At 46.1% G+C, this 27,724-nt stretch overlaps 3 protein-coding genes across 7 annotated transcripts; 2 read left to right on the forward strand and 1 right to left on the reverse strand.

Moving 5' to 3' along the window:
* Positions 1-1,699: 1,699 nt before the first annotated feature.
* TMEM88B (transmembrane protein 88B) lies at positions 1,700-7,132 on the reverse strand. The gene is made up of 2 exons (XM_032201306.1): positions 5,976-7,132; positions 1,700-2,989 (listed from the first exon to the last, which is right to left on the reverse strand). The coding sequence occupies exons 1-2, from the start codon at positions 6,243-6,245 to the stop codon at positions 2,720-2,722; spliced, it is 540 nt and encodes a 179-aa protein (XP_032057197.1). The 5' UTR covers positions 6,246-7,132; the 3' UTR covers positions 1,700-2,719.
* Positions 7,133-13,631: 6,499 nt separating this feature from the next.
* MRPL20 (mitochondrial ribosomal protein L20) lies at positions 13,632-17,091 on the forward strand. Its single transcript, XM_032201307.1, has 4 exons — positions 13,632-13,738; positions 14,696-14,806; positions 15,107-15,184; positions 16,561-17,091. The coding sequence occupies exons 1-4, from the start codon at positions 13,652-13,654 to the stop codon at positions 16,732-16,734; spliced, it is 450 nt and encodes a 149-aa protein (XP_032057198.1). The 5' UTR covers positions 13,632-13,651; the 3' UTR covers positions 16,735-17,091.
* A 495-nt stretch (positions 17,092-17,586) lies between these two features.
* CCNL2 (cyclin L2) lies at positions 17,587-27,592 on the forward strand. Of its 5 annotated transcripts, XM_032201285.1 has the most exons (11): positions 17,587-17,916; positions 18,677-18,751; positions 19,036-19,145; positions 19,424-19,544; positions 20,817-20,881; positions 23,701-23,800; positions 23,888-23,992; positions 24,211-24,352; positions 25,095-25,212; positions 25,301-25,393; positions 26,248-27,592. In XM_032201285.1, exons 1-11 carry the CDS (start codon positions 17,587-17,589, stop codon positions 26,600-26,602), a joined length of 1,614 nt encoding a protein of 537 aa, XP_032057176.1. In that variant the 3' UTR covers positions 26,603-27,592. The 5 variants fall into 5 exon arrangements, with proteins under 5 accessions (XP_032057176.1, XP_032057181.1, XP_032057178.1 ...); XM_032201290.1 differs by lacking the exons at positions 17,587-17,916; positions 18,677-18,751; positions 19,036-19,145; positions 19,424-19,544; positions 20,817-20,881 and adding an exon at positions 21,656-21,753; XM_032201287.1 differs by lacking the exons at positions 17,587-17,916; positions 18,677-18,751; positions 19,036-19,145; positions 19,424-19,544; positions 20,817-20,881 and adding an exon at positions 21,703-21,753 and having other exon boundaries at positions 22,990-23,800.
* The last annotated feature ends 132 nt before the right edge of the window (positions 27,593-27,724 follow it).

The raw sequence follows: 27,724 nt of genomic DNA on the forward strand, positions 1-27,724 counted from the left end.
AGCATTGCTGAGCTTGTGTCACAAGCAGGAATTTGAACCCCAAAACCTGGGGGACACAAGCTTTGTTGCAGCATGGGTGGGCTCCTGGAGCCCAGTTGCTGTTCTCCTTCCCCTGCCCACCTCTACAAGTGTTCCTTTGATGATGATGAAGGCAGCGAGGAGCACATCTGAACCATATTGTCTACCACCAGGTGACACAGAGCAGCATCTCTGAAATACTCCCCCTGTTTCAGCCTGGGTTGGGTTATTAATGCTTTCCCACACTGTTCCCCTATTTCCTGCTCTCCACCTTTGCAGGATTGCTCACAGTTCTATCACACCTTCCATAAATCCAGCACAAAGCAGCCATCCCAGGTGATTCATACTCAGAAGATATCCAGCTTTGGCTCAAGGTAAATTAACTGCTTGACACCTGCTGCACTTTCAGCTTTTTTCTGGGCAATTTTTTATCCTGGGGATTCATGCTGCAGGAATGAAATACTCCTGCAAATGTTGGTTCATTTCTAATGTTTCCAGCACGCCGTTCTGGGCTGGTTTCTTAGCCTTGAAGGGCTCTTTATGTCCTGCCAGGCTGCCTGGGTCATGCTTCCAGGCGAGGAGGAAGAGCTCTCAAGCTGATGCTTACATCTAAGAGGAGAGGCTGGCCGAAGGACAGTGAATGGCTTAAGCACCACGCTGCAAGGCAGGGCAGGAGAGCGCAATGCCTTGTTTAAGAACCTTGTAGCCACTTATCAGAGCAGCAGCGGGGAAAAAAAGGGGGAAAAACCCCACTGTCCTTCAGCAGGGTGCCAGGCAGAGCTGTGCTCTGAGCCCACGCTGGCCGGGTGATCCCAGAACAAAGCCCCTGGTGTGCAGCAGCCTCCCCCTGGCATCTGCTGGCACAGCTGCCCCAAGGCAGAGGGCATCAAGGGCGTCTGTGTGCTCCCAGCAGGGCATTTAGGGTCAATCCAGTCTCACAGCAGAGATTCTGCACTGCTTACAGCACATCACCACACTGTCTGCCCGTGGCAGGACACCCTCGAGGTACAGCTCGCCTTCTGAGGCCTGCTGTGCTACCGAGATGCGACTCCAGCTCCAGATGAGGTTGACAAAAACACACAAATGAAGCAGTTTAGTCAGCACTCCCGCCCTGCAAAGTCCTAAAACAACAGAAAAAGAAGGAGAATGCTGATTCTGCATTCCTCTGACCGCTGGTGCTGGGCTGGAACATCCTTGCCCGCTCCTCAGTCACAGCAGCATTACGCGACAACTCGAGCTGTAAATGAAACTCTATCCAACCTGTCACACCTGGAGCATCCTGGAGGTTGTTTGTTGAGACTCTGGCTTGCTGCAGCTGCCAGGAGGGGATAAGTGGCAGTGAAATCTGGCAGAATGACTCAGCTGAGCGGACAGAGCCAGCAAAGCAGCCCCGTAGTGCTGCTGCCCTGGCTGCTTTAATAGAACGCAGGTTCCTGAGGATCCCGAGCTCAGCCTGTTTACCACCACAAAGTTGTGCAATTGAGGACAGAGCTAAAGTTCTGCACTTTACAAAAAGTTAAAAAGATAAATAAATCAATCCTCAGAAACAAATGCAGAAGTTATGTGTTGATTCACACTGGTGCTCTTGTTGGCCCTGCCTGCTATAACAGGCCCCAGGCAGCCGGTCCTGGTGCAGCCTGTGCTTTGAGACAGCTTCGAGACAGAACAGAAACTCCCTCGGTGGAGATTTGGCACGATCTTTATTCACACATAGCGCTGGCAAGAGCTGGCAGGCAGAGAAACAGCAGCAAGGGAGAGGGGACAGCTTGCAGAGGTCAGCAGCACGAGGCCCCGCTGACTGAACCAGAGACCCCAGAGACCCACCATGGTTTAAGGAGAGCAGCACAGCATGCCTAGGGGTGGAAGACCCCCCTGTAGTCACTGGGGGTCTCCAGCTTGTCCTGGCAGGAGCCCTAACACTGCCCTGAACCAAACAACCTGAGCATGACAAAGGGCAAGGAGCTGTTTGCAGGTTGGTAGCTGCCACCAGACAAGCGTGCTTCAGCTCAGCAGCTGGAAAAGGGGAAAGACCCAAAGATCGGCACGAACATCTGCAGCCACCCCAGCGAGCTGGCTCAGGAACAGCAAAATGAGCACAGCACTGCCACAGACTGTGGGGAGGAGGGTCAGGTAAGTGGGGGAAGAGCTCATGGTGTGTCAGAAAGCTGTGGATCCCAGCCACCACAGAGGCAGCAACATGCAGACCCCTTGCAAGAGGTTTGAAACGTGGGCAGCCCAGCACTGAGGGAAACCACAGCTGCTTCCACAGGGCTGGATGCTTCCCCAAGTGCTGCTGGACACAGGGAGACCTCTGAGGCATGGAACAGAGTCCACAGCTGCTCTCACTACATGTGTAGATGGACATTGGGACCTGTGTGAGGCACAGCGTGCTGTGAGGGCTGGACACTGCACTGCTCTGAGCACAAGAGGCACTGGCAGGGGTCCTCATTTTTCTGAATATCAGCTTTACCATCAAGGGCTTGCATTGCCTGTCTCTCCCTCACAGCATCCTTCACCTGGTTATAGACAGAGGGTTACAAACAAAGCTGTAGGAGCCTCGTAGGCTCGCGAACACCTCTCCCGTCCTCTCACAGCTGGGCACCGCTCTGCAGAGGCCTGGGGGTGATTTGGGAGGTGGTGAGGAGGGACAGGGCAGGGAGAAGGGCGAGCTGGGTGGGCCAGGGCCTCAGGTGCTGCAGACTCATACCCAGGCCTTGACCTGGGTGTTCCAGCCCCTGGCACAGCCACACAGACCTCCCTCCTCGTACCAGCGCCATTTCACCCCCTTGTACACAGCCCTGCTCCAGGGCTGGAAGCACATGAAGAGGCGGAGGCGCCTGGCCAGGCTGCAGTAGGTGGCCATGGCCACCACGATGAGAGGCGACATGATGACGAAGCCCAGGATGATGAGGGCAGAAGAGCTGTTGTCATCCAGGACAGTTTTGCAGTAGCGGGCCGTGGAGTGCAGCACCTGCAGGAAGAGGGAAGAAAGTTGATCACAGATCTCACGGCGGACAGGAGCAGTGACCGAAGTACCCCCAGGTTTTAGGGCTTTCCCAGTGAGCCAAGCCTCATCCTTCTCTGCAAGCTGAGCTCAGAAATCCTCAGGGTACATCATGACTGACAACGCTTAGCCAGGCTTTCAATTACTCCAGCAGCTCTGTGAGACGAGAGCACCACACACCAATCCTCAGGCAGCGAGTGTTAATCTTTATTAAGTTATCCCTAACAGCACAGCTTAGCAGCTGATAGCTGCAAACCAAATCAAGAGGCTTCCTGCAGCTACACCACCAGGGGTGGCACAGCATGCTGGCAGTTATAGCAAAGTAAATAAAATGCAGCAGAAACGTTCAATGCTACAGATAGGTGGGTCACTCCACAGCCCACCCCCCGGGCTCCCAAGGCTGCTTTGTGCTCTGTTTTAGGGCACAGTGTACTCATTACAGCCTCCCAGCATCTCCCAGACCTGCCAGAATGCCCTGAGCACCCTGTGCTGCTGCACAGCACCCCGCACAGAAGCTGCTCCTGGCTGATGGGTTCAAAGCCCCCCTTCCATCCTGGCAGCAGGAGCACCAAGTCAAGCCACTCGCTTCTGGATTAACAACTGCTCTGGGCTACCCCCACCTCCTCCAATCTCTTTTTTTTTTTTTTTTTTTTTTTATTCTTCCAGTACAAAAAAACACAATCACACTCAAAAAATAATCCATCTAATGGCTCTGCAGTGCAGAAATCAGCCTCCGGCTACAAGGAAGGCACAGAACAGCAGCAGCCCAGAGACAAAGGGCTGCCCTCGTCGAGCCATCCTGCAGTACTCCTGCTCTATCTCGCCTTAAAAGACAAGTGTGCATTAAGAGACCCCTCGCAGCTAACAGCAGCGCAGTTGCTTTCACATCCGCTGTACTCAAAAGCTTTTTGCCTCTCCTCAACGCCCAAAGCCATCAGGGAGAACACTGTGTGCAGAATGGAGAGCTCGGGGTCTTCCGAGGTGAGGGTGGGCAGCACCGAGAGGCAGTCCTCATGCTCTTTCCCATTCTGAGACCAATCTGAAGTTCACATTTCTGACTTTCAAGGAGCAGTTTCAGGTCACGGGAGAGGTAAGAGAGGTCAGGACCTTTCTGAACCACTGTTCCTGCCCGCAGGCCCTGCAGAGCCTCCCACATGGCCCTGTTGGGATCACCTGCTCGCACCATACAGGAATGTTTTTCATGTGTCAGAGCTACAGTGGGAATTGCTGGGCCCAGAGGTAGGGGATTTCTCTATGAATCATGTTTCACTCCAACTAGCATCAGCAGCACTTGTCTGCCCTGCTCGACAGAGGAATTACCATGACAGATGTCTCCCTGTTTGTTAGTCTGCAGAATGAGGAGAGGCTTTTCCATACCAGCAGCTCAGAGCCGTCATTATTTCAGGGCTGTGAAAACCAAAAGCCAAACCTCTCAGACCAGCAGAGACATCAGAAAGCAGCAGAGCCCAGTCCCTCTGCCAGGGAGCTGAGATGGGGGAGCAGCGGGCTGACAGCTTGTGTTCTTGGACATCAGCTGAAGAACACGACGCAGTGCCCTCATTGCAGGAAGGGATCCATGTGCTGAAAAACATCACCACCCACGCCAGGATCCACTCAGAGGTCCCGAGGAGTTGGCTGATTAGATGGGATGCACAGATTTTTATTAAATGGAAGGGGAGAGCTTTCTCCCTTCAGTATTTCTCAGCTAAATACATCGGTTTGAGGTTTTATATCTTCCCTTTAGTTCAGATTCTGTGCACTGGGGAGGCCAAGAGCATCTTACCCTTTAATCCCATTCTCCCTCCTGGGAGAAGGTACTTTGGGGTTTGTTTTTTCCCCCCTCCCCAAGGCAGGAAGCAAGCGAGTGCTTCTAACACTGGGTAATCAGCAAGAGAAATCAGACCGAGCTGGCCTAGCAGTGACTGCCAGTGAGGAAAACAGGAAAACTGCTTCTTCGCATCCACTTAGAGGATTCCAAACATATTTATGGAAATATACTAAGAAGAGGAAATTCATAAGTATTCTCGGAATAATGAAATTCAGAGGGCAGCAGCCACAGCTGGAGCCCTTACCAAGCAAGGAAACACAAAGGCTGGACTAAGTGAGGAGCTGCAGGAACACCTGAACACGAGGCTGGCTTCGGAGGGGTTATAGGTTCAGCTACACTTTATTACTGCTACAGTTGGTAGGCAGATCAAACAGGACAGTCATGTACAGAGCTTACTTAAATGGAAAGTAGCAAACCCTAACAGGGTTCTTTCACCCAATTAAGCTTCCATTCCCCCCTATACTGAAGAAGGGAGAGGTAAGACGAATAAAATCAAGCTAATTCCTGCTAGCATTCAGATGGGTCAAGCTTTACTTCTGCTGTAAAACATTTACACCACAATACTCTTATCTTGTGCAGGCTTGCGAAATGCTGGGGTTCTTGGTCTGGGACCACTTTGCACAAACAACTGCACTAAGAGCAGGACCCAGGGGTCCTGTGCTGCCTCTGCCCCCAAGGACCCAGACAATCACAGGTAGCTCATGCCGTGTCCTCCCTCTCTCTGCCACAAGAGCCTTTTTGTGCTAGCCCACTGACACTGGAAGCACGGGTGCCAGCCAGCTGCTTGAAGGCAGCCCAGAAGCCACAAAGCCTCTACTATCCCATACAAACGTGTATGCCAGCCCTGATGGTGGCTGCATCATGGGCACCAGGCAGGAGAGTTTGCTCCCCTGCACAGCCAGGAGCCTGCAGGTCTGCGTGAACCCCCAAAAAGCAATTTTTCTCAGCTCAATCTATACACATGAAAGTCTGCACACTCCTCCCTGTATAAAACAGAGGCAAAACATGAGGATTGTAGCCTTGCTTTTAAAGCCACTGCTTCCCCACGGGCTAAAATAAAACCCCCATGGGTTGTTCTGCCGTAGGGGTGGCTGTTAGCAGCCAAAGGGAGCGAGGCTTACTTACCCGAGAGTGGCATTGGAAGCCAAAGTAAACCACCACAATGGTGGGGAGCAAGACAACTGTGAAGATGACAAGCAGCAGGAGAAGGTTGATGAAGAAGACTAGGAAGTTCATGGTGACTATCGCCAGGGCCCAAGCCCAGCAGCACCAGGTGCTCCGGGGCTCCCTGGGGAGCAGCTGGTCATCCATGTCATACGGTGGGAGGCTGGGAATCATCTTAGACTTGTCTAAGAGGCTTTCTGCTCCAAAGTCCTCGGTCTCCTGGTCAGACATCCTCCAGGAAGGTTGCTGATCAATCCACACACACTTTTCCAAAATGGTTTATTTGCTTTTGGCCACCAAACTGGGAAGCAATTTGCTGAGGCTTTTCCTACCTCTCCTGCACATGAAGAACACAACGGGGCAAGGAAGGGATGGCTTTTTGGCCACTTGCTCTCCCAGGACCTGGCCAATGCAAGTTTTTCCTTTCAGGTTGTTTGCTAGTCCTGACCTCTGTTTCAAAGATGCGTCTGCTGGACGTTTGGCAGCAGCTGTGGCTTTGAACCCACAACACGCCTGTTTTTCTGCTGTTCTTCCTAGGAGCGTGATCCCAAGAGGTCCCCAGCAGTTGCTCTCAGCTTTAGTAGGCTGCTCAGTCCCAGAGAGCACCTACCTTCAGCTTCCTCCTCCAACTTTGAGCACTGTTGCTTGCGAGCAATATCAGGCTTCGGCACCTTCAGGCAGATCCTTGACTGCAAGCCACCTTCCCGTGCTCCTCACCCCGTACCCACTCAAATACTCCCATCCAGCTCTCACCCAAACGAAGCGACCCGGGATGGTAACGAGCAGGAGCCGCTTTCCCCGCCGCCTCACTGGAGTCTTCGCCCAGCACGCGGAGCTGGGAGCAAAGATGGAGCAGCGTGTTGTTTCAGTGCTCTCCTGTTGTCACAGGCGCTCAGCCGCGAGCAGTGTCTTCCTCGGAGGCGGCTCGGAGCCTCGCAGCGCTGCTCTGTTTACAGCGTGGCTGCTGGAGCTGCTCTGTGCCAGCCAATCGCTTCCAGCTGCCTCGCGAGTGATTTAGCACGCAGCACCCAGGAACCACACTCCAACCGTGCGTTCCCAGGGCAAGATGGCCCTTTTGGAATTGAAATCATTCTGCCTGCGATTTGTTTTCTATGTGCTCTCTCTCTCTCTGAAGTCTTACGCTAACTGATAATAATCAACGTGTAGCTCAAATCTTCTGTTGTCTGCAGTCACCACCGCTATTGTCTGCGGAGCGGACTGGTATATGTTTGTGCTGAAGGCACAATGATTGATTATTCTACCTGCCTCATTTGGTCAATATTAGTTAAGAAGGCCATTGACAGCTCCCCATTTACAGAGCCTTTTAGGTACATTCACCTAGGCACGACCACAGCGCTGCAGGAGGAGGAAAACTTTCTTCCAGAAGGAAACTGAGGTTCGTAGGTCTTACCAGAAGGCACAGCTTATCCACAGCACAGGGCAGGAATCCAGGAGTCCTGTTTTTCATTTGGTGCTACTTAGAGAAATTCTGCCTTGGGAAAAGGTTGTGAAACTGTTCACAGGCTAAATATAAAATGTTTTTATGTTGCAGACGAGTGTTAGCTTCCCCTCATCAAATGCTTTTAAGAATTGCACATTTTGGTGCCTGTGCCCCAGCCCTTGATGTGTTTTGGTATGTTTATCAGCCTTCCCTATTCACTGGCCAGCTGTAGCGGCATACACAGCAAAGCTAAAGCTACAACAAAGGTCTCTGAGCGCTCAGCCAGCCCTGCTCATGAAGCAATTACTGGTGGCCCATTAGCAGAGCTCTACAAATGATAAATTTGTGCTGGTGGCCCTCTGGGGCTGAATTCCAGGCAGCTGCATCCCAAACAATCCGTGGCTCAGCAGCCTCCACCAAATCCATGCCACCAGGAGGTGATGGGGCAACACAAATATGCTATCCAGGCTTGATCTTCTCATCACATGTCTGCTTTAAAATGTTCCCAATTTCTGGCATTGCTTTTAATTAGAGTTCAGCTCTGTTGTGCCAATCACTACATAGATGTACTCCTCTCTTTGAGGACTTGGTCTCCCTTAGAGATTTTTGTGCTGAATGCTGTGGGAAAGGTGGTCTGGGCCCAAAGGATGCTCTGGTATCCATGTTGATATTATCTGGTGTTTATCTGGTTTAAAAGCACCTGGTCTGAAGATTCAGCAGGTAATGAGGGCACACAGCTCAGATTGCCGTGGTTGTACTCAGGGCAGGCATGGTCAGGAAGCCTCCATGTCCCAGTTCTACCAGTACTGGAAGCACTTTCTCTTCCTGAGCTGGGAGACTGCCACACACCACTTACGCAGCACATATGGAAAGCGGTAGGACATCAAGGCCATTTGTAGTCTGGCACATGCAATCAATAAACAAATAGAGGCTTAAAGACTCAAGTAGATTGAACAGATTGAAGAGCTGTGTGAGGAAGATAGATATTGATTTCAAAGGTATAATGGGTGATACAAGCAAGTAGGAAGCCTTCTGAAGCAGGTTAGCAGATTTTAAACGCCCTCCACGTTGGTTATGCAATTCCCCTAGCTATTAAGATTATTAGCTGCTCACACTTACCACATCTTTGTTTTGCTAGGGCTCTTCTTGTAGAACCTCTTTAGCATCCAGGAGGGTCTCAGGAGATTTGCCTCATGAATATCAAGGCAATAAAAACTCCCCCCAGCTAGTCTGTGCCAGGGAGCAGATCACAAGTAAGGTGCAGCATCCTTACTTAGGGCACAAATTGCTCACAGCTGCAGGGCACTTTGTTCTGTCCTTACCACTGACAGACCCCAAAGCCCAGTAAAGCACAGAAGCCAGCCTGTGAGTGATAACAGAGTCCCTGAGCAGACCTGGCTGGAGCAGAGCTAACCCCTGGGATGCACAAACCTACAGCAGGAGTCAGAAAGAGGGCTGAGCTTAAATAGGCCTCCAGGCAGAGGCTGTGGGGTGGAAGCCTCAGCTGAGGTTTATCAGGGCCATGAAGCCCTACTGGTGCCCCAAAGGCCCTAACACCCTCATAAAGGGCTGTGCAGGAAGGGAAACTTGGATTATGGTCAGGAAGCCAAGACAGGTCTCCTCTTCTTCTGTCCCTTCACCAGCTCCCCGTCTCCTTTTAAGAACCAAGCCAGATGAGTTAATCACAAGGTTTGCTTAATTTGATGGAAACACAAATGTTCCTACAATGTCTGTTGTACAAAGTCTTCCCTCGTGACAGCCTGGTGTCTGCCACCTCTGAGGAACCAGACCGGGGAGCTGGAAGGCACGTGGAGATGTGGGTGGAGATATATCAATATCTAATTACAGTGCAGTGATCTGCATGAGTGCCTAGGAGAGTTGCAAAGCCAGGCGACTCTTCTGCAATTCTTAAAATTAATGGCTTTGATGCAGAAATAATTATCTGTGAACCAAGGGCGTTAACGTCTACCAGCACAAACCTGGTTCCTCAGACTCCTGGACAGAACCTGAGCTGCAGACCACTCCCCAGCCTGCTCTGAGCTGTGAAAGGTCTTTTCAGACCACACTCTGGCAAAGATGGTGAAAAGTTTGCTATTTGCACAAAATTCTAGCTTCTTCAAGGTGTTTTAGAATGGGAAAAATGAAAGAGAGAGACAGTTTCTCCAACATAATTCTGTTTATTTATGAAGTGGCACGAATCATTTCTTCCTGAAATATGGCAGGGAACAAACAAGGTTTTTTTTTTTTTTTTTTTTTTTTTTTTTTTTTTTTTTTTTTTGTTTGTTTTGTTTTTTTTGTTTTTTTGTACACAAGATTTTTAGCCAGTACTAATTCCCAAAAAGATGCTCTCTCTGGAAGCCCTGCTCTCAGGGCTTTCTCTAGCCATTCATGTCCTTTAGCTAGACTTTCCTCAAGGCATTTTATTTCCTCTATCCCTGGCGCTGAAGGTGACATCAACCTTATTTCATCTCCTTTGTTTGTTATTATTTATTCTTTCTGCTAAGTTCTCTGACAGTGAAGGAAAAATAAAAGCTGATGTGCCAGGTGAGGGGGGATGTGTTAAAAATAGACTCAGACTGACAGCACTGCTATCAGCCTGCAGCCTGCTTCATTCTAGAGGAATATACTGGGAAATACGGGAAAACATTAATTTGTAGCACTAGATTGAAGCCAGCACTGTACTCAGCTGAATTGGAAGGATCAGGGTAGGGAAAATAAGGGGGAAACGCAGGCAGCAATTCCTGCCCTTTGGGCAGCAGGCACCAAACTGGCTGCTCTCCAGCCATGAAGGGGAGCCTGGACCACCAGGGCTACCTCACCTGAGACGAGAAAAACCAGGGGCACTCAGCTGAGCAGGAGGGGCCGGAGGAGCCCTGCCATAAGCTGCATTTCTCGGTGGAGTAGTGCCATGAGGAATCCTATGTGCTTCCACTGGAAGAGTATTCTTGTGCTTGGTTGACCCACCTTACTGGAGTGCTAAAGAACAGCTCGGGTACCATGGCGTGCTGCATGGAATAATGTTTTTCCTTGGTTGTCAAACCGAAAAGTCTCTTTGAAAATAACCTGTGTAAGCTGATTATAAATCAATTTACCATGGTTCTGAAATGTAAGTCAAAAAAGCAATGGAAAACTGTCTCCCAAACCTGAAAATGTTCCTCTACTTTTTCATTTTTGAATGTCAAACACTGAAATATTTTTGAAAAGTGCACTAACTAATCCAAACATTTAAAATTGATTTCAAAAAGCACTTCAGTTGACAGATCAATTTATTTTATTTTATTTTTTGACAAAACTGCAAACCCCAGGAGCACCTCTGTTTGGACAGCCACTTTCCTGGGAGAAAGGGAACAAACTGTGAAAACCTTCTAAGTAACTGCTAGACAAACTTCTCATTGAGCAAAGAGCCTGAAATGATTTCCCAGCTGTGCTAGGAAAGCATTTCTAAATCAGACTGGCAAAGCACAAAGGATGCAAACCTGCTTAGCATATATGGTGTAGGGCACAGCTAAGACATTTCATAAACAGAGAATTCATGTTCACATTCTTCAAAAGGCTCACAGTAGCAATGAATAATTTAAAGTCTGGGGAGACAAACGATCTGGAGCAGGAGTGCTGCCACAGGCTCAGAATAATACCTAGCGGGCATACTGAAGTTTTGCTCAGTGCATTTTCAAGTACATTAGCCAAGGGGCAGTATTGTGACTCTTTCTTTTAAAGATGTGCAGATTGAGGCACGGAGAGGGGAAGTTGCTTGCTCTGTCACCTAGCAGGCCAGTGGCAAGACTGAGAACAGATCCTGTGTCTGTTTTGTGTCTTTTTGGACTCATGAGTCAATATCAATCATCAACATTTTTTAAAGACTACAAGCCAGCCTGTCTCTTTCTAATAATGAAGTCATGTGTGTGAGAGAGATGAAAGAAATACAGAGAGAAACGACCTTTAAAACACTCACATTGTATGAAAAGCCCATTTTCATCTTGTTCCACCCATTGCCTCACTGCTCACTCAGGCTGAATGGCTCCTAGGGGGGAACGCAAGGCAGTAGCCTTCTCTCAAGCTGCAAAATGTGAAATGTCTGCACAGATCTACCCAGACGTCCAGAGGGAAATAACTGTGGCATACATCCTGCTTTCAGTTATGGCACAGGCCAGCCACAGTGTTAATAAAGCCCTGAATCTGTGCAGGAAAACAGATGGCATTGGATGTAATAAATATGACAAATGGTACCAAGGCTTCTGAACTGTCTCAGCATAGTGAATGGCTGCCTAACAACCCCTGATTTAAATATATAATATTCTTCAAGAATGAGTTATGCCCTCTAACTGGAGAAAGGTCAAGAAACACACTAAGGGAAAAACAAGAACAACAACAAATATTATAGGAAATACAAATTCAGGCTCAAGCCATTGAAAGACAGCAAACTCAGTGCCAGGCAACTCAATTTCTACCCCCAGATCACTACTGCTGTGTTGTGCTGGGGTTGCACAGAGCACTGCAGCCCCACAAAGAGCAGGTTTGGCAGCCCTGTGCAGCTTGCCATTCTGTAGGTTTTTCCCCATGGGGAATTGCTTTCCTAGCAGAGACAGGAGGATCACCTGTGGACTGAATTTCCTTTGCATTTGGGGACCATGTGGAGCTCCCTGCAGAGCAGGTGAATGAGACAGAAACTGCCAGCAAGCAGCAGAGGAGCACCAGAGGAGCTTGAGTAAATGGCTGCTCTAACAAGCTACACCCCATTGCCACAGTAATTTTTCTTGTGCCATTTTTTTTATTCCTTCATAAATAAAAGGGTTTTTACTGTCTGTCAGCAAGGGTGCAGTGATGTGGTAAAAACAAACAAAACAAACAAACAAAAAGCTGTTTAAGTAGTCTAAAAACTGCCACAAATTATAAAGAGCTTCACTAAATCAAGTGAAACTTCCCAAATTATTTTTGCTATAATGAAAACGCATTTTAAACTGTGGGAGGTCTGAATCTTTTGTTCTTTATATTGATTTTCCTTTGGGGGAAAAAAAAAATATTCTAATGACTCTTCTAATAACCAAGCTGACTTTGAATCAAACAAGCCCCAGTGTTAATAAAAAAAAAGATTCCCTAAGCCTCTAATTCTGTAAAATTTCCACATCACTAACAAGCACCTTCCCGTAAATGGGAAGGATGTCTTGATGATGGCATCAGTTATGGAGCAGCTTCTAACAGGAGCATCATTACTTTGAGATGCTGAAAGTGGTGTGATTAATGATGACCAAATTCATTAGTTATCTTCTCTAATGGTAGAGACTCTTGCTGCTAAGGAGTAACTTTTTCACTGTCTATAACAACAGCACCATCTTGTGGTTTTTCAAGGGTCATAACTTCTCATTTTACTTCTCAACATCTTTTAAGCACAGGAAGAGATTAAGACATGCTGCCCGGTACTGAATTCTTCCTGTCACTGAAAACAGAATGAAGACTTTTCACATTGCTTTAGCACTGCTGGTGAAGGCAGCAAACCTGTAGATTTTTACTGTTAAATGGAACAATGCCAGCATTTCTGAAAGGAGTTTGATAAAAGGAGGTTGTGAAGAGCTGGGGATCAGCTTCTTCTTACAGATAACTATTGACAGGACTAGAGGGAATGGCCTGAAGTTGTGCAAGGGTAGGTTTAGGCTGGAAATGAGGAGACATTTCTTCTCAGAAAGAGCAGTCAGGCGTTGGGATGGGTTGCCCACGAAGGTGGGGGGGTCCCTGTCCCTTGGGGTGTTCAAGGAGAGGTTGGATGTGGTGCTTGGGGACATGGTTTAGTGGGGTGATAGTGGTGGCAAGGGGACGGTTGGACCAGATGATCTTGGAGGGCTTTTCCAACCTTAGTGATTCTATGCTTCTAATGTTAAAGGTATTAGAAGAAACATTAAGAAACCAGAAACATTAGCAGCTATCATAAGCCATTCAGTCCCTCACGTAAAAACACTCGGCGTATTGCTACAGGCACATACAGACAGCCTAACAATACAAACGCAGAACTCAATGAACACGAGGGAAGGCTTTTGGTTTTGATCATTTAAGGTTGATTACGAAGCGAGGCCAGGCCCGGCGCGGCCTGCTGCGGCCTAGCGAAGCCGGGAGCTGGCGTAATGGCGGGGGCCGCCCCTTGGCCGCTTTGTGCCCGCCCCGGGAGGCGGAGCGGGGCGGCAGGGCCGTGCCCCCGGCGGCGGACATGGTGCTGCTGAGCGCGCCTCGCTGGCTCCGCAGCCGCCTGAGCGACCGCTTCTGGAGGGTGCAGGAGGTGCTGAAGTATGCCCGGGTGAGTGCCGGGCTGTGCCCCGCTGCCCCGAGGCTCTCCTGGATTTTGGGGAGTCGGGTGATGGGAATTCAGCCGTTCCCCTTCGCCTTTGTGCTTCGTTAAAGCGTGCTCGGGGTCCCTGCCGTGAGACGGAGCAGCGGTGGGGGTGAAGGGCAGGAGCTGCGGGGTGGTTTTGTGTTTTTTTGTTTGGTTTTAATGGGGTGAAGGAATAACGATTTCCCCTGGCAGCATTCCGAGCGCATCTCGTGCACGCTGCTTGGCAACGTGTTCTGAGCAGAGGTGGCAACCTAGGCTGGGGCAGGGCCTTTTTCAAGGGCAGGCTGACAGCATGCTGCTGGGAGGTCTGTCTTGCTGCAGAATTGAGGTGGAAGATAGTGAATTAAGTGGGAGTATGTCTGTCCTGTGGCCAGACTGCCCACAGCAGCAGTACCAGTGACCTCTGTGTACAGCACTGTCTGCCTTCTGTTATGATGGATAACATGTGGTGTTAATGGTAGCAGCTCCAATAAACCTCTTCTGTAATGCTTTCTGTTTGGGCAGCTGCAGTGTTTTAAACATATTGGAGGGTCCTGTCCCATCCCTGTGGTTGTACAGACAAAACTGAGCTCAGGAATGAGAATAAACGCCTGAGTTTTGGGGTTGATAAAAAGCACTGAAAGATGGTTTTGCTGGTTGCCTTCCTCCTGGAATCATGGCCTAAAGTGAGGCCTGGTTTGTCTCCCTCCTGCTGGACTGAAAGGTTTCAGCCTGTTCCAACTTCTCAGCTTTGAGTTTCCCATGCTGTAAAACAAGAAAATTTTCATTATGTGCTGACTGCAGGCTTAGCTGATGTTTGTGAAGTATTTAGTGAACTTTGTTATGAAGGGTTTTGAAGTGCAAACGAGGATATATTAGCATTACTGAAGAGTTTAACAGCTTCAAAGATAACTGAACAAGAACATCTTGTTTTTACTTCAGCATTTTCGTGGAAGGAAGAACCGCTGCTATAAGTTGGCTGTACGAAGTGTTCGGAGAGCTTTTGTGAAGTCTACAAAGGCCAGAAAAGAGAAGAAGAGGCTGCTGAGAGCGGTAAAGAGCAACATGTTAGATGTCAACAGTAAAATGGGAAAAGAGCAGAGCTGATGTGTCTGTTTTCCTTGCTGGGGGGCTCTCTGAAAATGTTTTACTATCTGGTAAAAAATGCTGTGAATTTAAGGTCTCCCTGCTGTCTGAAAATGATCACATGCTGAAGTACATAGAGGTGTGTCTAGCACTGAGAAAACTGTAGGTCTGAATCTGTTGTATTTACTAAGTGTGAGCAGATCAGTATGACAGAATGTTTACTTCTAAATATTTTATCATCTAAGATATGAATTTTTACTCTCTCAGCTCTGGATCACTAGGATTGAAGCAGCTTCTCTTGAACATGGTTTGAAATACCCAGCTTTCATAAGCAATCTGCTTAAGGTAAGGGTGGTGCTTGAATAATTGCTTTGATTCAACTTTTCAACAGGTTGGAGAAAATGTCTGATAGTGGTCTTTTGTGGCATCAGGCAAATTCATTTGTTTAAACTCTGGAAATGTGAAGCAGACGTAGTCTGACAAAGTATATCAACAGCTTGCTGGTTGCCATGTAAGAGAAGAACTGCGAGGAACTGAACACGCAGCCTCCGATTGCTGCTCTTTGAAGAATAATGGTGAATTAGAACCATTAGGATGCAGAATAATGGTGAATTAAAACCATTAAGGATTGGAACCTGAGCAGGCAGTGCTGGCATAGAGCATGGTAAAAGGCTTCTGTTAGACAGAGCTTCTGCCAACATTGTCCTGCTTCCTAGTTCTAGCGATGAAAGTTCTGCTTATGAAAGGAGTTTTACTTAATTCAGGAACTAAATTCTGCCCTAACCCTGTTTCTCTTCCTTAAATGCATAACCCCCTTTTATTGTGGTGGATATTGCTTCTCACCAGCTTTTGTCCCCAAAATTTTTACTGCTCATCTTAAGAACAAGGCTTGCAAAATGCTTTTACGTTTGCTGCTACTGCAGGTGTTAAGTGAGAGCTGCCTCTGCTTCACTCAATATGTGTAAAAGTACAGAACTTGGATTTGCAAAAGCAAGCCTAAGAAATCTACTTTTTTTGCTTACTAGCTTTGTGTTTCAGTGAACGTAGACAATGCAGACATTTGGTGTCGCAGTCCTTTGTTGTTAAGCATGCTGGAGAATTGGTCTTAATTTGTTGATACTGTAATTGTAAAATTAAAACTTGTTTTTCTTGGCCATGATCATAACAAACAGGTAGTGTTTCTGCTTCTTCAAGTGGAACTATGTATACATTTATAGCGTATTTCAAAAACATTTTACCTACGTTTCAAATAACCGTATAGGTATTCTTACATGCTTACTATAAAGTAATAGTTTCTGGTATTTATACTCTCAATCTTTTGCTTAATCTTCTCAAGTTGTAAACAAGAGAATTAAGTATGCCTAAAAACTAACTCATTTTTCTTTTGAGATGCCTATACCTTTGTTTCTTGTCTCAGAGCAAGATATTTTTGTAAGGTACTCTGTTAAAAGATCCAAAAGAAACAAACTTTTATATAATACCTCCTGCTTAGAATATAAGAGATTGTTTGCATGGGAAACACTTTGAGAAACACAGTAAACAAATTGTACATGGTAGCTTAATATGTCCGTGAATTAATGGGCATGTCTGACAGTTCCCTAGTCGTGCAAAAATTCTACAATACAGGAAAAAAATATATTAATTTGCCTTAAAACCTTAACTAGGCATTGGATTATTGTTCCTAAAAATTAGAGTACTTAACCAACAATTCTTGCATTTAGTCCCAGGTGGAGCTGAACAGGAAAATGCTTGCTGATCTGGCTATCTATGAGCCAAAGACATTCAAGTCCCTAGCTGCCTTGGCCCAGAGGAGGAGACAAGAAGGCTTCCTTGCTGCCCTCGGAGATGGGAAGGAACCAGAGGGGATATTTTCTCGTATCGTACACCACTATTGATGCCAGGAGCCTGCAGATATGTGTTATAAACAGGAACTCGTACGGCAGGGTAAGCTCGCTCACTGTCTGCAGCTGAGATCAGAGCTGCGGAACAAAATCCTCCAAAGATGATGCTTGAAGCAGGGAAGAAGGGTTGGGTCAGGGCGTGAAGTTTGCGCGTGGATGACTTTTTTTTTTTTTCCAACATTTTGTTAGAAGTGAAATGTGTTAAAATACATCGTTAGAAGTGAAATGCATTGAGTTAAAAATTACAGCTCAACCTCAGCAGCGGGTGAGGTGAGCCTGTTGCAGTTCCCCTGTTAAAACATGTACAGCGTGCACATATTTTCTGTTCAGTGAAGAACTTAATAAAGGTGTTTTGTGTGTTTTTTTTTTCCTAAATGCTATCAGAAGCACGATTTGAGTAGTGATATGGGTGTTATACTGGGGGGGGGAAGGAAACAACACCCCACTGCCCTCTTGGGGCAGATTTGGGTGCCCCCAGCGCTGGGGGGCAGCGGCCCGGTGTTGCTGCGGGTTGTGGGGTGGGTCGGGCGCTGCCAGCCGCCCCCACAGCCCGAGGAGCCCCCTGGGGGCCTGGGCTGGGGCTGAGGCCGAGGCCTCAGCCTAGGCCGCGGCCGCCCTGAAGCCGCCGCCCGCCACTTCCGCCCGTTCAAATTCCCAACCGCTGCGTCACGCCGCCCCCCTCAGCCCACGGCGGCGCCAGACGGACAGGCGGCTCGGCCAATGGCCGCGCGGCGCTTCGCCGCCCTCCGCCAATAGCAGGCGGCCGGCGGCGGGAGGGAGGGGGAAGGAGGCGGGGCTTGCGTGCGTGAGGCAGCGCGGAGCCGGGCGAGGCGGCGGCACCACAAAATGGCGGCGGGGGCTGGCAGCGCGGCGGCGGTGGCGGCGGTGGGGGGCAGCGGCGGCCCGGCGGGGCCTCAGGCGGTCGGGGTGGCGGCTGGGGGTGTCCCCCAAGCGGGGCCGGGCGGCCCTCCGGTGCCGGGACCCGGCGCGGTGCTGATCGGCGACCGGCTGTACTCGGGGGTGCTGATCACCCTGGAGAACTGCCTGCTGCCCGAGCACACGCTGCGCTTCACGCCGTCCATGAGCAGCGGGCTCGACCCCGACACGGAGACCGAGCTGCGGGTTACCGGCTGCGAGCTCATCCAGGCGGCTGGCATCCTCCTCCGTCTCCCGCAGGTAGGCCCCGGGGTGAGGCCTGCGCCCTGCCTCACGCCCAGGGGGGTGTAGGCCTCACAGTGTGGGGGTGCAGGCCTCGCACCGGGGAGCCCCCAGCCTCTCCCTGTCTTTCTCTCAGCCTCCCCCCGTGGTCCACGGCCCGGCCCCGGTGGCTCCGAGGCTCCCCGCGGGGCCTGCGGCCTTCCCCGGGCGGCAGGAAGCGGCTGAGGGCAGCGCCCCGCCGCCGCCCCGCGGCGCTTTGTTAGGGCCGGGTGTGGGGAAGGAGGGGGCTGCTCGGGGGGGTGCAGAGGGAGGGAGGGGGCGCCGTGAGGTTTTGTGGGGCCGGGGAGATTCCCTCGTGGGCAGGCTCCTTGTTACCTCGGGGGGAAACTTTGAAGTCTCCTCGCTACCCGAGTCTCAGGTTCTCAGATTGTGATGTTAACGTAACAAAATCGTAATCTGGTTTGACTTCCTCCCCACACCAAAAAAAGCATTTTTTGAGTTCATAGCACAACTTAGGATTTTACTACATCTAATATTCTGGGTCCTTACAATTCAATGCATGCGTTTTATTCAAAGATGTTTGCGGTGTTGATACCATTTTAGACAGCTCTATTCATTATTAAGATAGTAACGCACCTTTTCTTTAGGTACTACTGAACTTAATTCCGAATTTAAATACAGCTTAAGTAGCTTTCTTGGTCTTAAACCTGTTGAAATCTTAAGTTTTTTTCTAGACCCACAGATTATTTTATTAATACATGCTTTGTTTCCTTTTTAGGTGGCCATGGCTACAGGACAGGTGCTATTTCAGCGTTTTTTTTACACCAAGTCTTTTGTGAAGCATTCCATGGAGGTAAGGAAATACTAAGATACATAATCACTAAATCACTAAACTGTGATTTGATCTTTCATCAGTTTTGTCTAGCTGTTAACCTAGATGTGATCAGCATTTGCATCTATAGATTTGACTTACCGATTGGCGTGATTTTGCAGAGCTACACAGTGCTGACTTTGACAAATTTTTAGTGTTTCCTGTTTTTACCACTGTTTTCTCTTGTTATCCCTCCTTAAGCTGTTGGAGGTGATCAGGTCCAGATTTGAGCAAAACATCAGTGTCTTGCAATGCTTCTGTTTCAGCATGTGTCAATGGCCTGTGTTCACCTGGCATCCAAAATCGAAGAAGCACCACGGCGCATAAGGGATGTAATTAACGTGTTCCATCGTCTTCGACATCTGCGAGAAAAAAAGTAGGTTTAGACTCTGAAATAATCTGAAGTTCTTACTTTGTATTTTAATTACTAAGCTTCATGGGCTGATGCTTGCATCGTTCCCTGTTTAATTAATCAGGGAACATCTTGAAAAGATCTCATTAAGGAAAAAAGTGAGTTGAAAAACTTCTTAAGTGAAGGTTTTTGATGTTCTGAATAGCAGCGGTGTCCTTTATTTTTATGGGGACATGGCTTAACTTACACATAAGTACCCCTTGATGTTAAGTTTGTCTTTGGAATTTGAAATTGTTTTGCAGAAAACCTGTACCTCTAATACTGGATCAAGAGTATGTGAACTTGAAGAACCAAATTATTAAGGCTGAAAGAAGAGTTTTAAAGGAGTTGGGATTTTGTGTTCACGTCAAGCATCCTCATAAGGTTTGTACTGTATAAGTTAACTTTGTTATCAGCGTTTATTGTGGTATAAATGCTTTGAGTAGACTGCTTCACCGTAAGGAAGCTCTCTGGTTTGTACCTGATAACACTAGTTAATTCCGTAAAGTTAGCTTCTTATGATGTCTTCTTTCTCATTTAAGAGATTCTTACTAGTTGGTCTTCTGTCACTGCTGAATGGCGACTGGAGGTGGATGCAGATGTTAAGTATTCCTTCAAGTCCAAGATACTTGAATGCTTTGCTTTTAGAACAAAATCATTTATATGCGTAGTTGAAGTTTTCTAACACCACAGCTCCCTAAATGTGGAATCTTAAACAGAAAGGAGATCTAGGGTTATGATATCTTATAATCAGAGAAATACTGTGTCCTGATCCATTTTTGTGGAAACACGGATGAGGTTATAAGCCCATGTGAGCTAGTTAGCAGTGCTTCTTCTAAAAAGTACAGTCAAGTGTGAAGGGCTTGACTTGAAAAGAAACAATGATTCTCTATTTAAATATCATATTGCAGGCTGGGATGATACTTCAAAGAGGTACCCACTGCAACCATATAAGTTCTTAGTTAGTGCCATCAGTGTTTCCATTATAACTTCTTTGTACTAGCTGATAAGGATTGAAAAAGAACTTTCTACTCAGAAGCAGCAGAAGTTGGAATTCTGCTTTTTTTTTCCCTAAAAGCTTCTGTTGCCTTCACGTTTTCTTTGTGAGCCTACTTGATTTTCAGAAATGCCAGTAACCCTGGAGGGCAGTTACACTTTGTTGAATGGTATAAACTTGTATCTATTAGTCTGCATCCTGTTGTTTTCCTTTCAAACCTAAGAAAAACCTAGACCCGAATACACCAGTGACACAAAACACACAAGGTCTGTTCTCTGCAAATGCTGTTACACATCAATTGTTACCTATTACAGCTAGCTGTATTTTTCCCAAGTTACAGCTAAAAAGGAGTCATGAATTGTATAGGAGAACATATCTAGCTTGAAAACAGTTGAAGACGAGACTTCTAGCTGAATAGCATGCTGACTGAGCTCAGAAGATGGAGAACTAGGAAGGTCAGATCTGGTTGTGTGTCAACTCACAGCAACTTTTGCATTGGAGAGCAGAAGTTGCGTGGGTGAACCCCGGAGATGTTGCAGATGCTCGTGGAGTGTCTTAGAGCTTGAAAGCAAATAGTGGATGGCTCGTGGATGTCCCTCTGAAATATATAGGTGGCTCTCAAGGTTCTCCTTAATAACGCAATAACCCATATCTTCCAGATAATCGTTATGTACCTTCAGGTATTAGAATGTGAACGTAACCAACACCTGGTCCAGACTTCATGGTAAGTTGATTTTCTTTGTTCTAAGAGACCAGCAGGGGCAGTAGCAGAAATATGTCACTTGAGGCACTCTGGGCAACAATGCTCAGAAGTGATTGAGGGCCACACCAGACAGCTCCAGTGTTTCTTGGAGTGCCCCAAATGTTGATCGTCCTCTTAAGTTTGAGGCACTGTTTTAATGGTAAGGTAGCTTTCCGCCCTGACTTCTCACTTCCCTCCTCTCTGCTTTCACCTTTCAGCTGAAGGGAGAACGTTGATTAGTTAATGGTTTTCTGGTTTTGTTGTGTTTTTTTTTTTTTTTGTTTGCTTTTTGTTCTTCGGAGAAAACTGTGTAGGTAAAGTCTGTTATCAGTGCTGGGAAATGGCCTTTCCCGGCACTTGAGCTTGGTTACAGGTGTGTCAAAACCTCTCAGCACAGATAAATTTCTCTTATCCGTATGGATAATGCAAGGTATCAGCTTCTAAGACTGGATAAACTCATTGTTCTCATGTTTGCCAAGGAATGTCCTCTGCCTTGTTGCTTTCATTACAATAAAGATTTACTTGGGTTTGGGAAGTTTATGTAAAATTCCCGGTCTTAAACATCCGTAGATAACGCTTTGAAACAATAGTGCTTTTTAACAGTACCGTGGTTTAAAAATCTTGAGTGAATCCAAAGATCATATTTCTGCTGACTGAACTGTCTGGTACTGTGACCTGTGTGTAGAGAACCAGTTTTGACTTTTCTTTTCTGTACTCTTTTAATCAAAGGGTAGCCTCTGAGGGTAAGTGACTAAGACTTCTCCTCTGCTGCCCAAGCGCTATGGTGCAGGGATAGCTGCCGTCTTCAGTCAAACCAAAGCAGGCTCTCCAAAGAGAAGGCTGACTCTAGACAGGTGGTATATACACGATAGTATAGTAACTGGCCAACTACTTCTTGTGCTTATACTTTTCAACTTATTTATTTTCATTGTGCTTTTTGACTGTTTGTATATTTCATAACTTGGTTGTTAATATTCTGAATGGTTTTTAATGTTACAATTTTATAACTATTATTAAAGTTGCGTGTTCTTAGATGATAAAGCAAATGAAGGTGGGATTTAAGTCTTAAAGTGATGAATTAACAGAAAAGAAATCTAGTTTCCATTTGTACATCAGTTAGAAAATACTATGTAATACTGATTTAGAACTTAAATATAACTCTCTACTACCAGTATTCCTAGTCCCATTGCATGTGGGTCCCTTCAACTTGAGATCACATCTGAATACTTCAGAGGGTAGTCATGTGCTGCTCATCACTGGTTTTCTGCTCCTTATGAAAGGAAGGAGTAGGTGAGGAGGAAGGAAGAAATTATCCCATTTGAGAAACGTTTCAGATGTAAAAATAACATTAACGTACTGATGCTTGTAGCTCCCAGTACTTAAAAATGGGTGGATATCCAGTGCAATTGTTTTGTGTTTTTTTTTTTTTTTGAAGTATGCATTTTTACAGCATTACATTTTCCTTAAAATATTGTGACAAGGATTCATTTCCTCACGTGTCCAATTCTGAGCCCACAGGGAAAATATATAGAAGCCAAGCTTGGAAGCAGTGGTGTTTTTCAACCTGGAAAGTTAGGAAAAGGATGTGTGACTTTCAAATGTTTGAAGTACCACTTTTCTATCCATATTTTTGTTGCCAAAATGTTTGTTCTGTATTTTGGAGGAGTGAAAAGAGAGCAAGATAACTAGGTTTTAAAATTCTTTTCTCCCAAAAAGATGAGCTCATGTTTAGCCCTGTTCCTCTGGGGCAGCAGTTGCTCTTTGCATCTAAACTGTGGTCTCTGTTTTGGATGTCTTGGAGTATTGTGAATCCTTGTATACTGGGTACGCACATGAACAATTACTGCTTTTGGAAAGCTTACTATATTGAGGACTTTGTTTTCTGATTTTAGCTTTTTTTCCATCTGATACTTTGCTTGATACATGCTCAAAAATCTAGATTTTTTTTTTTTTAAGCACTTCAGCTGACAGATTCAGAGGAAGTTACGTTGTGTATTTAAGACTTTAGAAGAATAATTTTGAAGTGTACTGACTGGAATATTATATGCAATATTTTACAGTTTTCTCACTCTGTGAATATTCATTTTAAGCAACCTTGTTGAAACGGGACAATTTGGAAACCGTATTTCATATGCCAAAGAAGAGATCTGCCTGAATACTGAATATTCTCCCGAACTGATGTTTCCAAACACCCTGATTTCTTCTGTGTCTGCTTTTTGCATCAAAAAGAATTCTGTTCTGGATGGAAAGTAATGCTTCCAAAGGAAAACGGATCCCTTAAATCTCAAATCTCCAGTGGAAGCTGGCGTGTGCTGAAGCAGGCCATATTTTCATGGGAAGATTACCACAGGAGCTGCTGCTTTCAACAAACCATCTGAGTTCAGACATTGCAGAGAAACATGTGAACCTAAAAATCTATAACTGAGTACTCCAGATTATATTGTATGTTGTCTTGATGAAAATACTTGGCTAGTGCATGAGAGCAAGCCAGTCGAGATCCAGAGGGAAAAGTGAAGTTAAAATTGGTTCTCTTCTCACGGCTGGGTTTTCAGCAGCCAGCCAGTCAGACAGACTTAATTCCTATCACACTTCCCTTCCCTTGAGGGATTATTATTATTTTATTTTTTTAGTAAAATAATTCAGTTTTTCTTCAGATTTACAGGAGTGTATTGTTGAAGTCTAGTAACTGAATGCAGAAAGAAATAGTACTTTTAGAAGTTTTATTGGGGGGAAAAGAAACGGGGGATGGGAGGGAGGGAGACTGTGGTGCCCTACAACTCTGTTGATATCCTGTCTTTCAGGAATTACATGAATGATAGCCTGAGAACAGATGTCTTTGTGAGATTTCAGCCAGAAAGCATTGCCTGTGCTTGTATTTACCTTGCAGCTAGAACATTGGAGGTGAGTGTGCAGTTCCATTAACTTCAAGTTTGTTAGCTCTTCTAATAGAAGCAGTAAAGCCTGAATATTTCTTCCCATCCCTTTCAGATTCCACTTCCTAATCGTCCACACTGGTTTTTACTCTTTGGAACAACAGAGGAAGAGATTCAAGAAATCTGCTTAAAAATCTTGCAGCTCTATACGAGGAAAAAGGTTTGCTTTTCTTTAATATATTAACCTTCAGTAGAGACTGCTGCTTGAAACATGAGTTGGGAAACCTTGTGTTTGAAATCAGCTGCAAGTGGAACAAGATACTGGTCACAGGATCTGGGTGTCTTTGTATCTGTGTTCCCCACCCATTCCCCTTCCTATGAGTAAGCAGAAAGTCTAGTTCACAGGGTTTTGTCCTAAGCAGGCTCCTGTCCTTACAGGTTGATTTGTCTGATCTGGAAAGTAAAGTGGAAAAGAAGAAACTGGCAATTGAAGAGGCAAAAGCACAAGCTAAAGGTCTTCTACCTGAAGGAGCCCCAAATTTGGATAACCCATCAGGATTTTCCCCTGCACCAAAAAATGGTGAGTTGTGGATGAGTTGTTGGAATACTTTATCTTGTATTTATCCCCAAAGTATAAATAGGCATGTGTAGTTCTTTGTTTTTTTAAGCAGATTTCTCTCAATTACTCCAATGGCAGATCTTGTAACTTCTAAATTCTTGAGATAGGTAAAGGCTAAAATCAAATTGGTATAAAGCTAGCTTAAACTTATACAGTAGAGAGACCTGCTTCAATGTGGTTTTGGCAATAAACTTAAATACTTGCAGTTAACTTGTTATGCTAAAGAAATATTAGAGCATGCATATGATTAGGAACTCTGGCAAAAGTAATATTTCTGGGCAAGAGGTGTGGATTACTTTCCTGCATGCTTGGTCTAAGATTTTCAGTCTACATCCTCAGTTTACCCTTAAAGAGAGGGAATAATTAGCGAGAGAAAGAAATTACTCTTCTGCCTCATTGGAATGGCTTTGTGAGCAGTGTGCTGCTCTAGCAGTTAACTCCTTGGCATTACTTTGGCAGTGATGTCTCAATGTATTTTGGCAGAAGTGTTTCAGATGAAATTCAGCCTTTGAAGTTCTTCAGATCTGCTTCTTGTGGGTGCTTGTGTGTGCATTCGTGTGTGCACTTGTACCCAAACAGCATGTATGCAGTAAAGGTTACTACAAAGAAAATGAAGCAGGGTGGGGGAAGGCTTCAGTCCTTACCCTCTTTCAGTTAGTACCCAAACTTTCAAAAATAAGGTAACAAAAACTTCTTTTTCTAGAGTCTCCAAAAGAGGTTAAAGGAAATAAACCCTCGCCGCTACCTGTTCAGGCAATGAAGAATGCTAAAAGGAAAACAGAGGGAGCAAAAAGAACGGGTTCAAATAGTCCAGTGAATGGGTAAGGATTTTGTAACAAAAAAGTTCATTTTTTTTCCCCATTATTATCTTAAACAATCTTTTTTTACCGTATTTTTTGTTTCTTGCAGCATTCAGAAAGGAAGAGAAAGCAGAAGTCGAAGTGGAAGTCGAGATCAAAGTTACTCAAGATCACCATCCAGATCCGCATCTCCTAAGCACAGGTACGGACTCCTGTAAAAGGAGGGCGTGCTGTTAGATTACCTCCCACGCTACTGTGCTAGTAGTAAAAAGGTGTTTTCAGGGAGTGAGCTCGGTAGTTTTTCCACCAGAGAGGCTGTGACATAACAAACCAGTATCTGCTACTCCAGAAACGTTAGGGCTGGTTGCGAATGGTGTTGTCTTGGCTTACAGAGCAGGGGAGCTGCAGTGTCTGACCTCGTCGCGCTTGCAGCTTTTAAGTCTCCTTGGCAGAGCTCTCTCAGGATGTTTGCTAACTTCAGGCTGTTTGTTGGTGACGTATGGCCCAAGCGGCAGGGTTAGCTTGGTTTGTTTGCTTTACTTATTTAAAGCTGGGGATTTGTCTACAACCTTTAGGAAGTTGTTATTACTAAAATATAACCGTGATTCCCGTAGAGGGGAGATCTAAGAGCCAGTAGAGTAGGTATTGGCTCCAGTCTTGTGCAGTTTGGTAATAGTTACTATAACTGAAACAGGAGAAGTAGCTTTATCTTTGTTTGGCAGCATTTGAAATCTAGAAGTTAGATATTCATGCATTTAGATTTCTCCCTCAGTGCTTTGAAAAAAACTGTGATACGACGGCCGTGTTCCAAATGGATACGGGTTTCTAAAAGTCACTACTTACACTGACCAGAGGAATTGAGTCTGGGGCACGCGATTGGTTTTCATGAGATACAGAATCAAGTGTCTGGCCTCAAACTGCAGGCCTACAGTGAGAAGCGTCTGTCTGTACAGTACTTAGGGTGTGTGGATGTATTGTGGCTACGTTTAGGAGCTAATGTGGAGTAGTTCTACGTGGATAATCATACGCTTGCTTTCCTGTTCTTTCTTCCCCTAGGAAAAGTGAAAGTTATTCCACGTCAAGCGGCTCGAAGTCCCACAGCCGTTCAAGGAGCCGCAGTGACTCTCCCCCAAGACAGTTCAACCACAGTTCCAGTTACAAAGGTTCCAAGATGAGAAGTTACAAGAAATCAAAAGACTATAAATACTCGGCGCACAAACCACGGAAATCGCGCAGCAGGAGCTCGTCGCGTTCCAGGAGCCGGTCCCGGGAGCGCTCCGATCATTCAGGGAAGTACAAGAAGAAGAGTCACTACTACAGAAATCACAGGCACGAGCGTTCGCGCTCCTACGAGCGAGCAAGTCATCGCTATGACCGCGACCATCCTGGCCACAGCAGGCACAGGCGATGAGCAGTAGAGCGAGGTCTTTCCTTTGGAATTTAAGCTGTGGAGCTCTTCTCCATTCGGCCTTTGCAGCGTAGGGTTAACCTGGCTTGTAAACCACGTGGCTTGAGTAATGTCTATTCTGCTGGTAACTCTGTTCTTCTTATGAATCCAAAGGAAAGATGCAAACGAGACAGGATGATGCGAAGGACTCTGATAATTGTTTCTGACTGTTCTGCTGGCGCGTCACCTAAAAACACTGCAGAGCTCGTCTCTGGATGCTCTATGCCTGCTCTTTAGTAATTTACCTACCCTAGTGCGGTGCTTGGGCCTTGCAGTTCTGCAGCAGGACCTCCCTTCCTCAGTAGCAGTGGGAATGCTGTGCTGAAAGGTCCTTCCCTGTGCAACTGGAAGGCTCGAGACTGCTCGTAAAAACCATTGGAGTGGCTTGGTGCTAACAAAGCTGTCTTTTCATACTGACTCAATGATGTTGTACAAATGTAAGGTGACTTTTTTAGAACCGATGCCTATATTAGGTTATATATGTGTATATATATTTTGCAGTGTTACAGTCCAGTATGGGAGTACGGCCTTACTAGCCTTTACACTTTACCCACAATGTAAATAAGCATTTGTTTAATACAGGTGGAAGATATATACAGAAAAATTCAAAACTTGAACTCTATCAAAAAGACTTGTGTAGAAAATTCTGATAAATGTGAAAGTATTTAGCTCTGTGTATTGAGAGTAGTATATTTTTTATCTGTGCAATGCTGTGTGCGGGCCACCAGCTCATAAGACATTTCCTATATATACATTTTAAGTGGTTTGAAATTCTTTACTCAGGATCTTTGACACTGAAGAATTAGTAGTTTGTCAATCTGCATGCTTGTTGAAGAACAGCATTTTAAAAATAGCAAACAACCCCACAGCCCAGTAGTATCAGTTCTAGTGGTACACCTGAGCTGTCACACTCATGCTCCCTAATTTCATTAAAATATTTGATTTTATATTAAATTCACTTCATAGTAGTTTCTTATGAGCTATACCACTGTGCCTACTCATAAGGAAAGAAAAAAAAATTGGTTGTGAATTGAAAAGATTAAAAAAAATCCTAGTAGGCTAAAGACTAACCTCAGATGTTACACC

This window comes from Aythya fuligula, chromosome 21 (genome assembly GCF_009819795.1).
Source record: "Aythya fuligula isolate bAytFul2 chromosome 21, bAytFul2.pri, whole genome shotgun sequence".
Classification (NCBI taxonomy): Eukaryota; Metazoa; Chordata; class Aves; order Anseriformes; family Anatidae; genus Aythya; species Aythya fuligula.

What these genes read in the sequence shown, in the direction of transcription:
- TMEM88B (XM_032201306.1), bottom strand. Translation starts at nt 6,245, where the DNA reads ATGTCTGACCAGGAGACCGAGGACTTTGGAGCAGAAAGCCTCTTAGAC. An exon ending in GCTTCCAATGCCACTCTCGG is followed by an intron (nt 2,990 to 5,975) that starts GTAAGTAAGCCT and finishes CTCTTCCTGCAG; the next exon opens with GTGCTGCACTCCACGGCCCG.
- MRPL20 (XM_032201307.1), top strand. Translation starts at nt 13,652, where the DNA reads ATGGTGCTGCTGAGCGCGCCTCGCTGGCTCCGCAGCCGCCTGAGCGAC. An exon ending in AGGTGCTGAAGTATGCCCGG is followed by an intron (nt 13,739 to 14,695) that starts GTGAGTGCCGGG and finishes TTTTTACTTCAG; the next exon opens with CATTTTCGTGGAAGGAAGAA. An exon ending in AGAAGAGGCTGCTGAGAGCG is followed by an intron (nt 14,807 to 15,106) that starts GTAAAGAGCAAC and finishes TTACTCTCTCAG; the next exon opens with CTCTGGATCACTAGGATTGA.
- CCNL2 (XM_032201285.1), top strand. Translation starts at nt 17,587, where the DNA reads ATGGCGGCGGGGGCTGGCAGCGCGGCGGCGGTGGCGGCGGTGGGGGGC. An exon ending in CGACATCTGCGAGAAAAAAA is followed by an intron (nt 19,146 to 19,423) that starts GTAGGTTTAGAC and finishes ATTGTTTTGCAG; the next exon opens with AAAACCTGTACCTCTAATAC. An exon ending in TTGCAGCTAGAACATTGGAG is followed by an intron (nt 23,801 to 23,887) that starts GTGAGTGTGCAG and finishes CATCCCTTTCAG; the next exon opens with ATTCCACTTCCTAATCGTCC.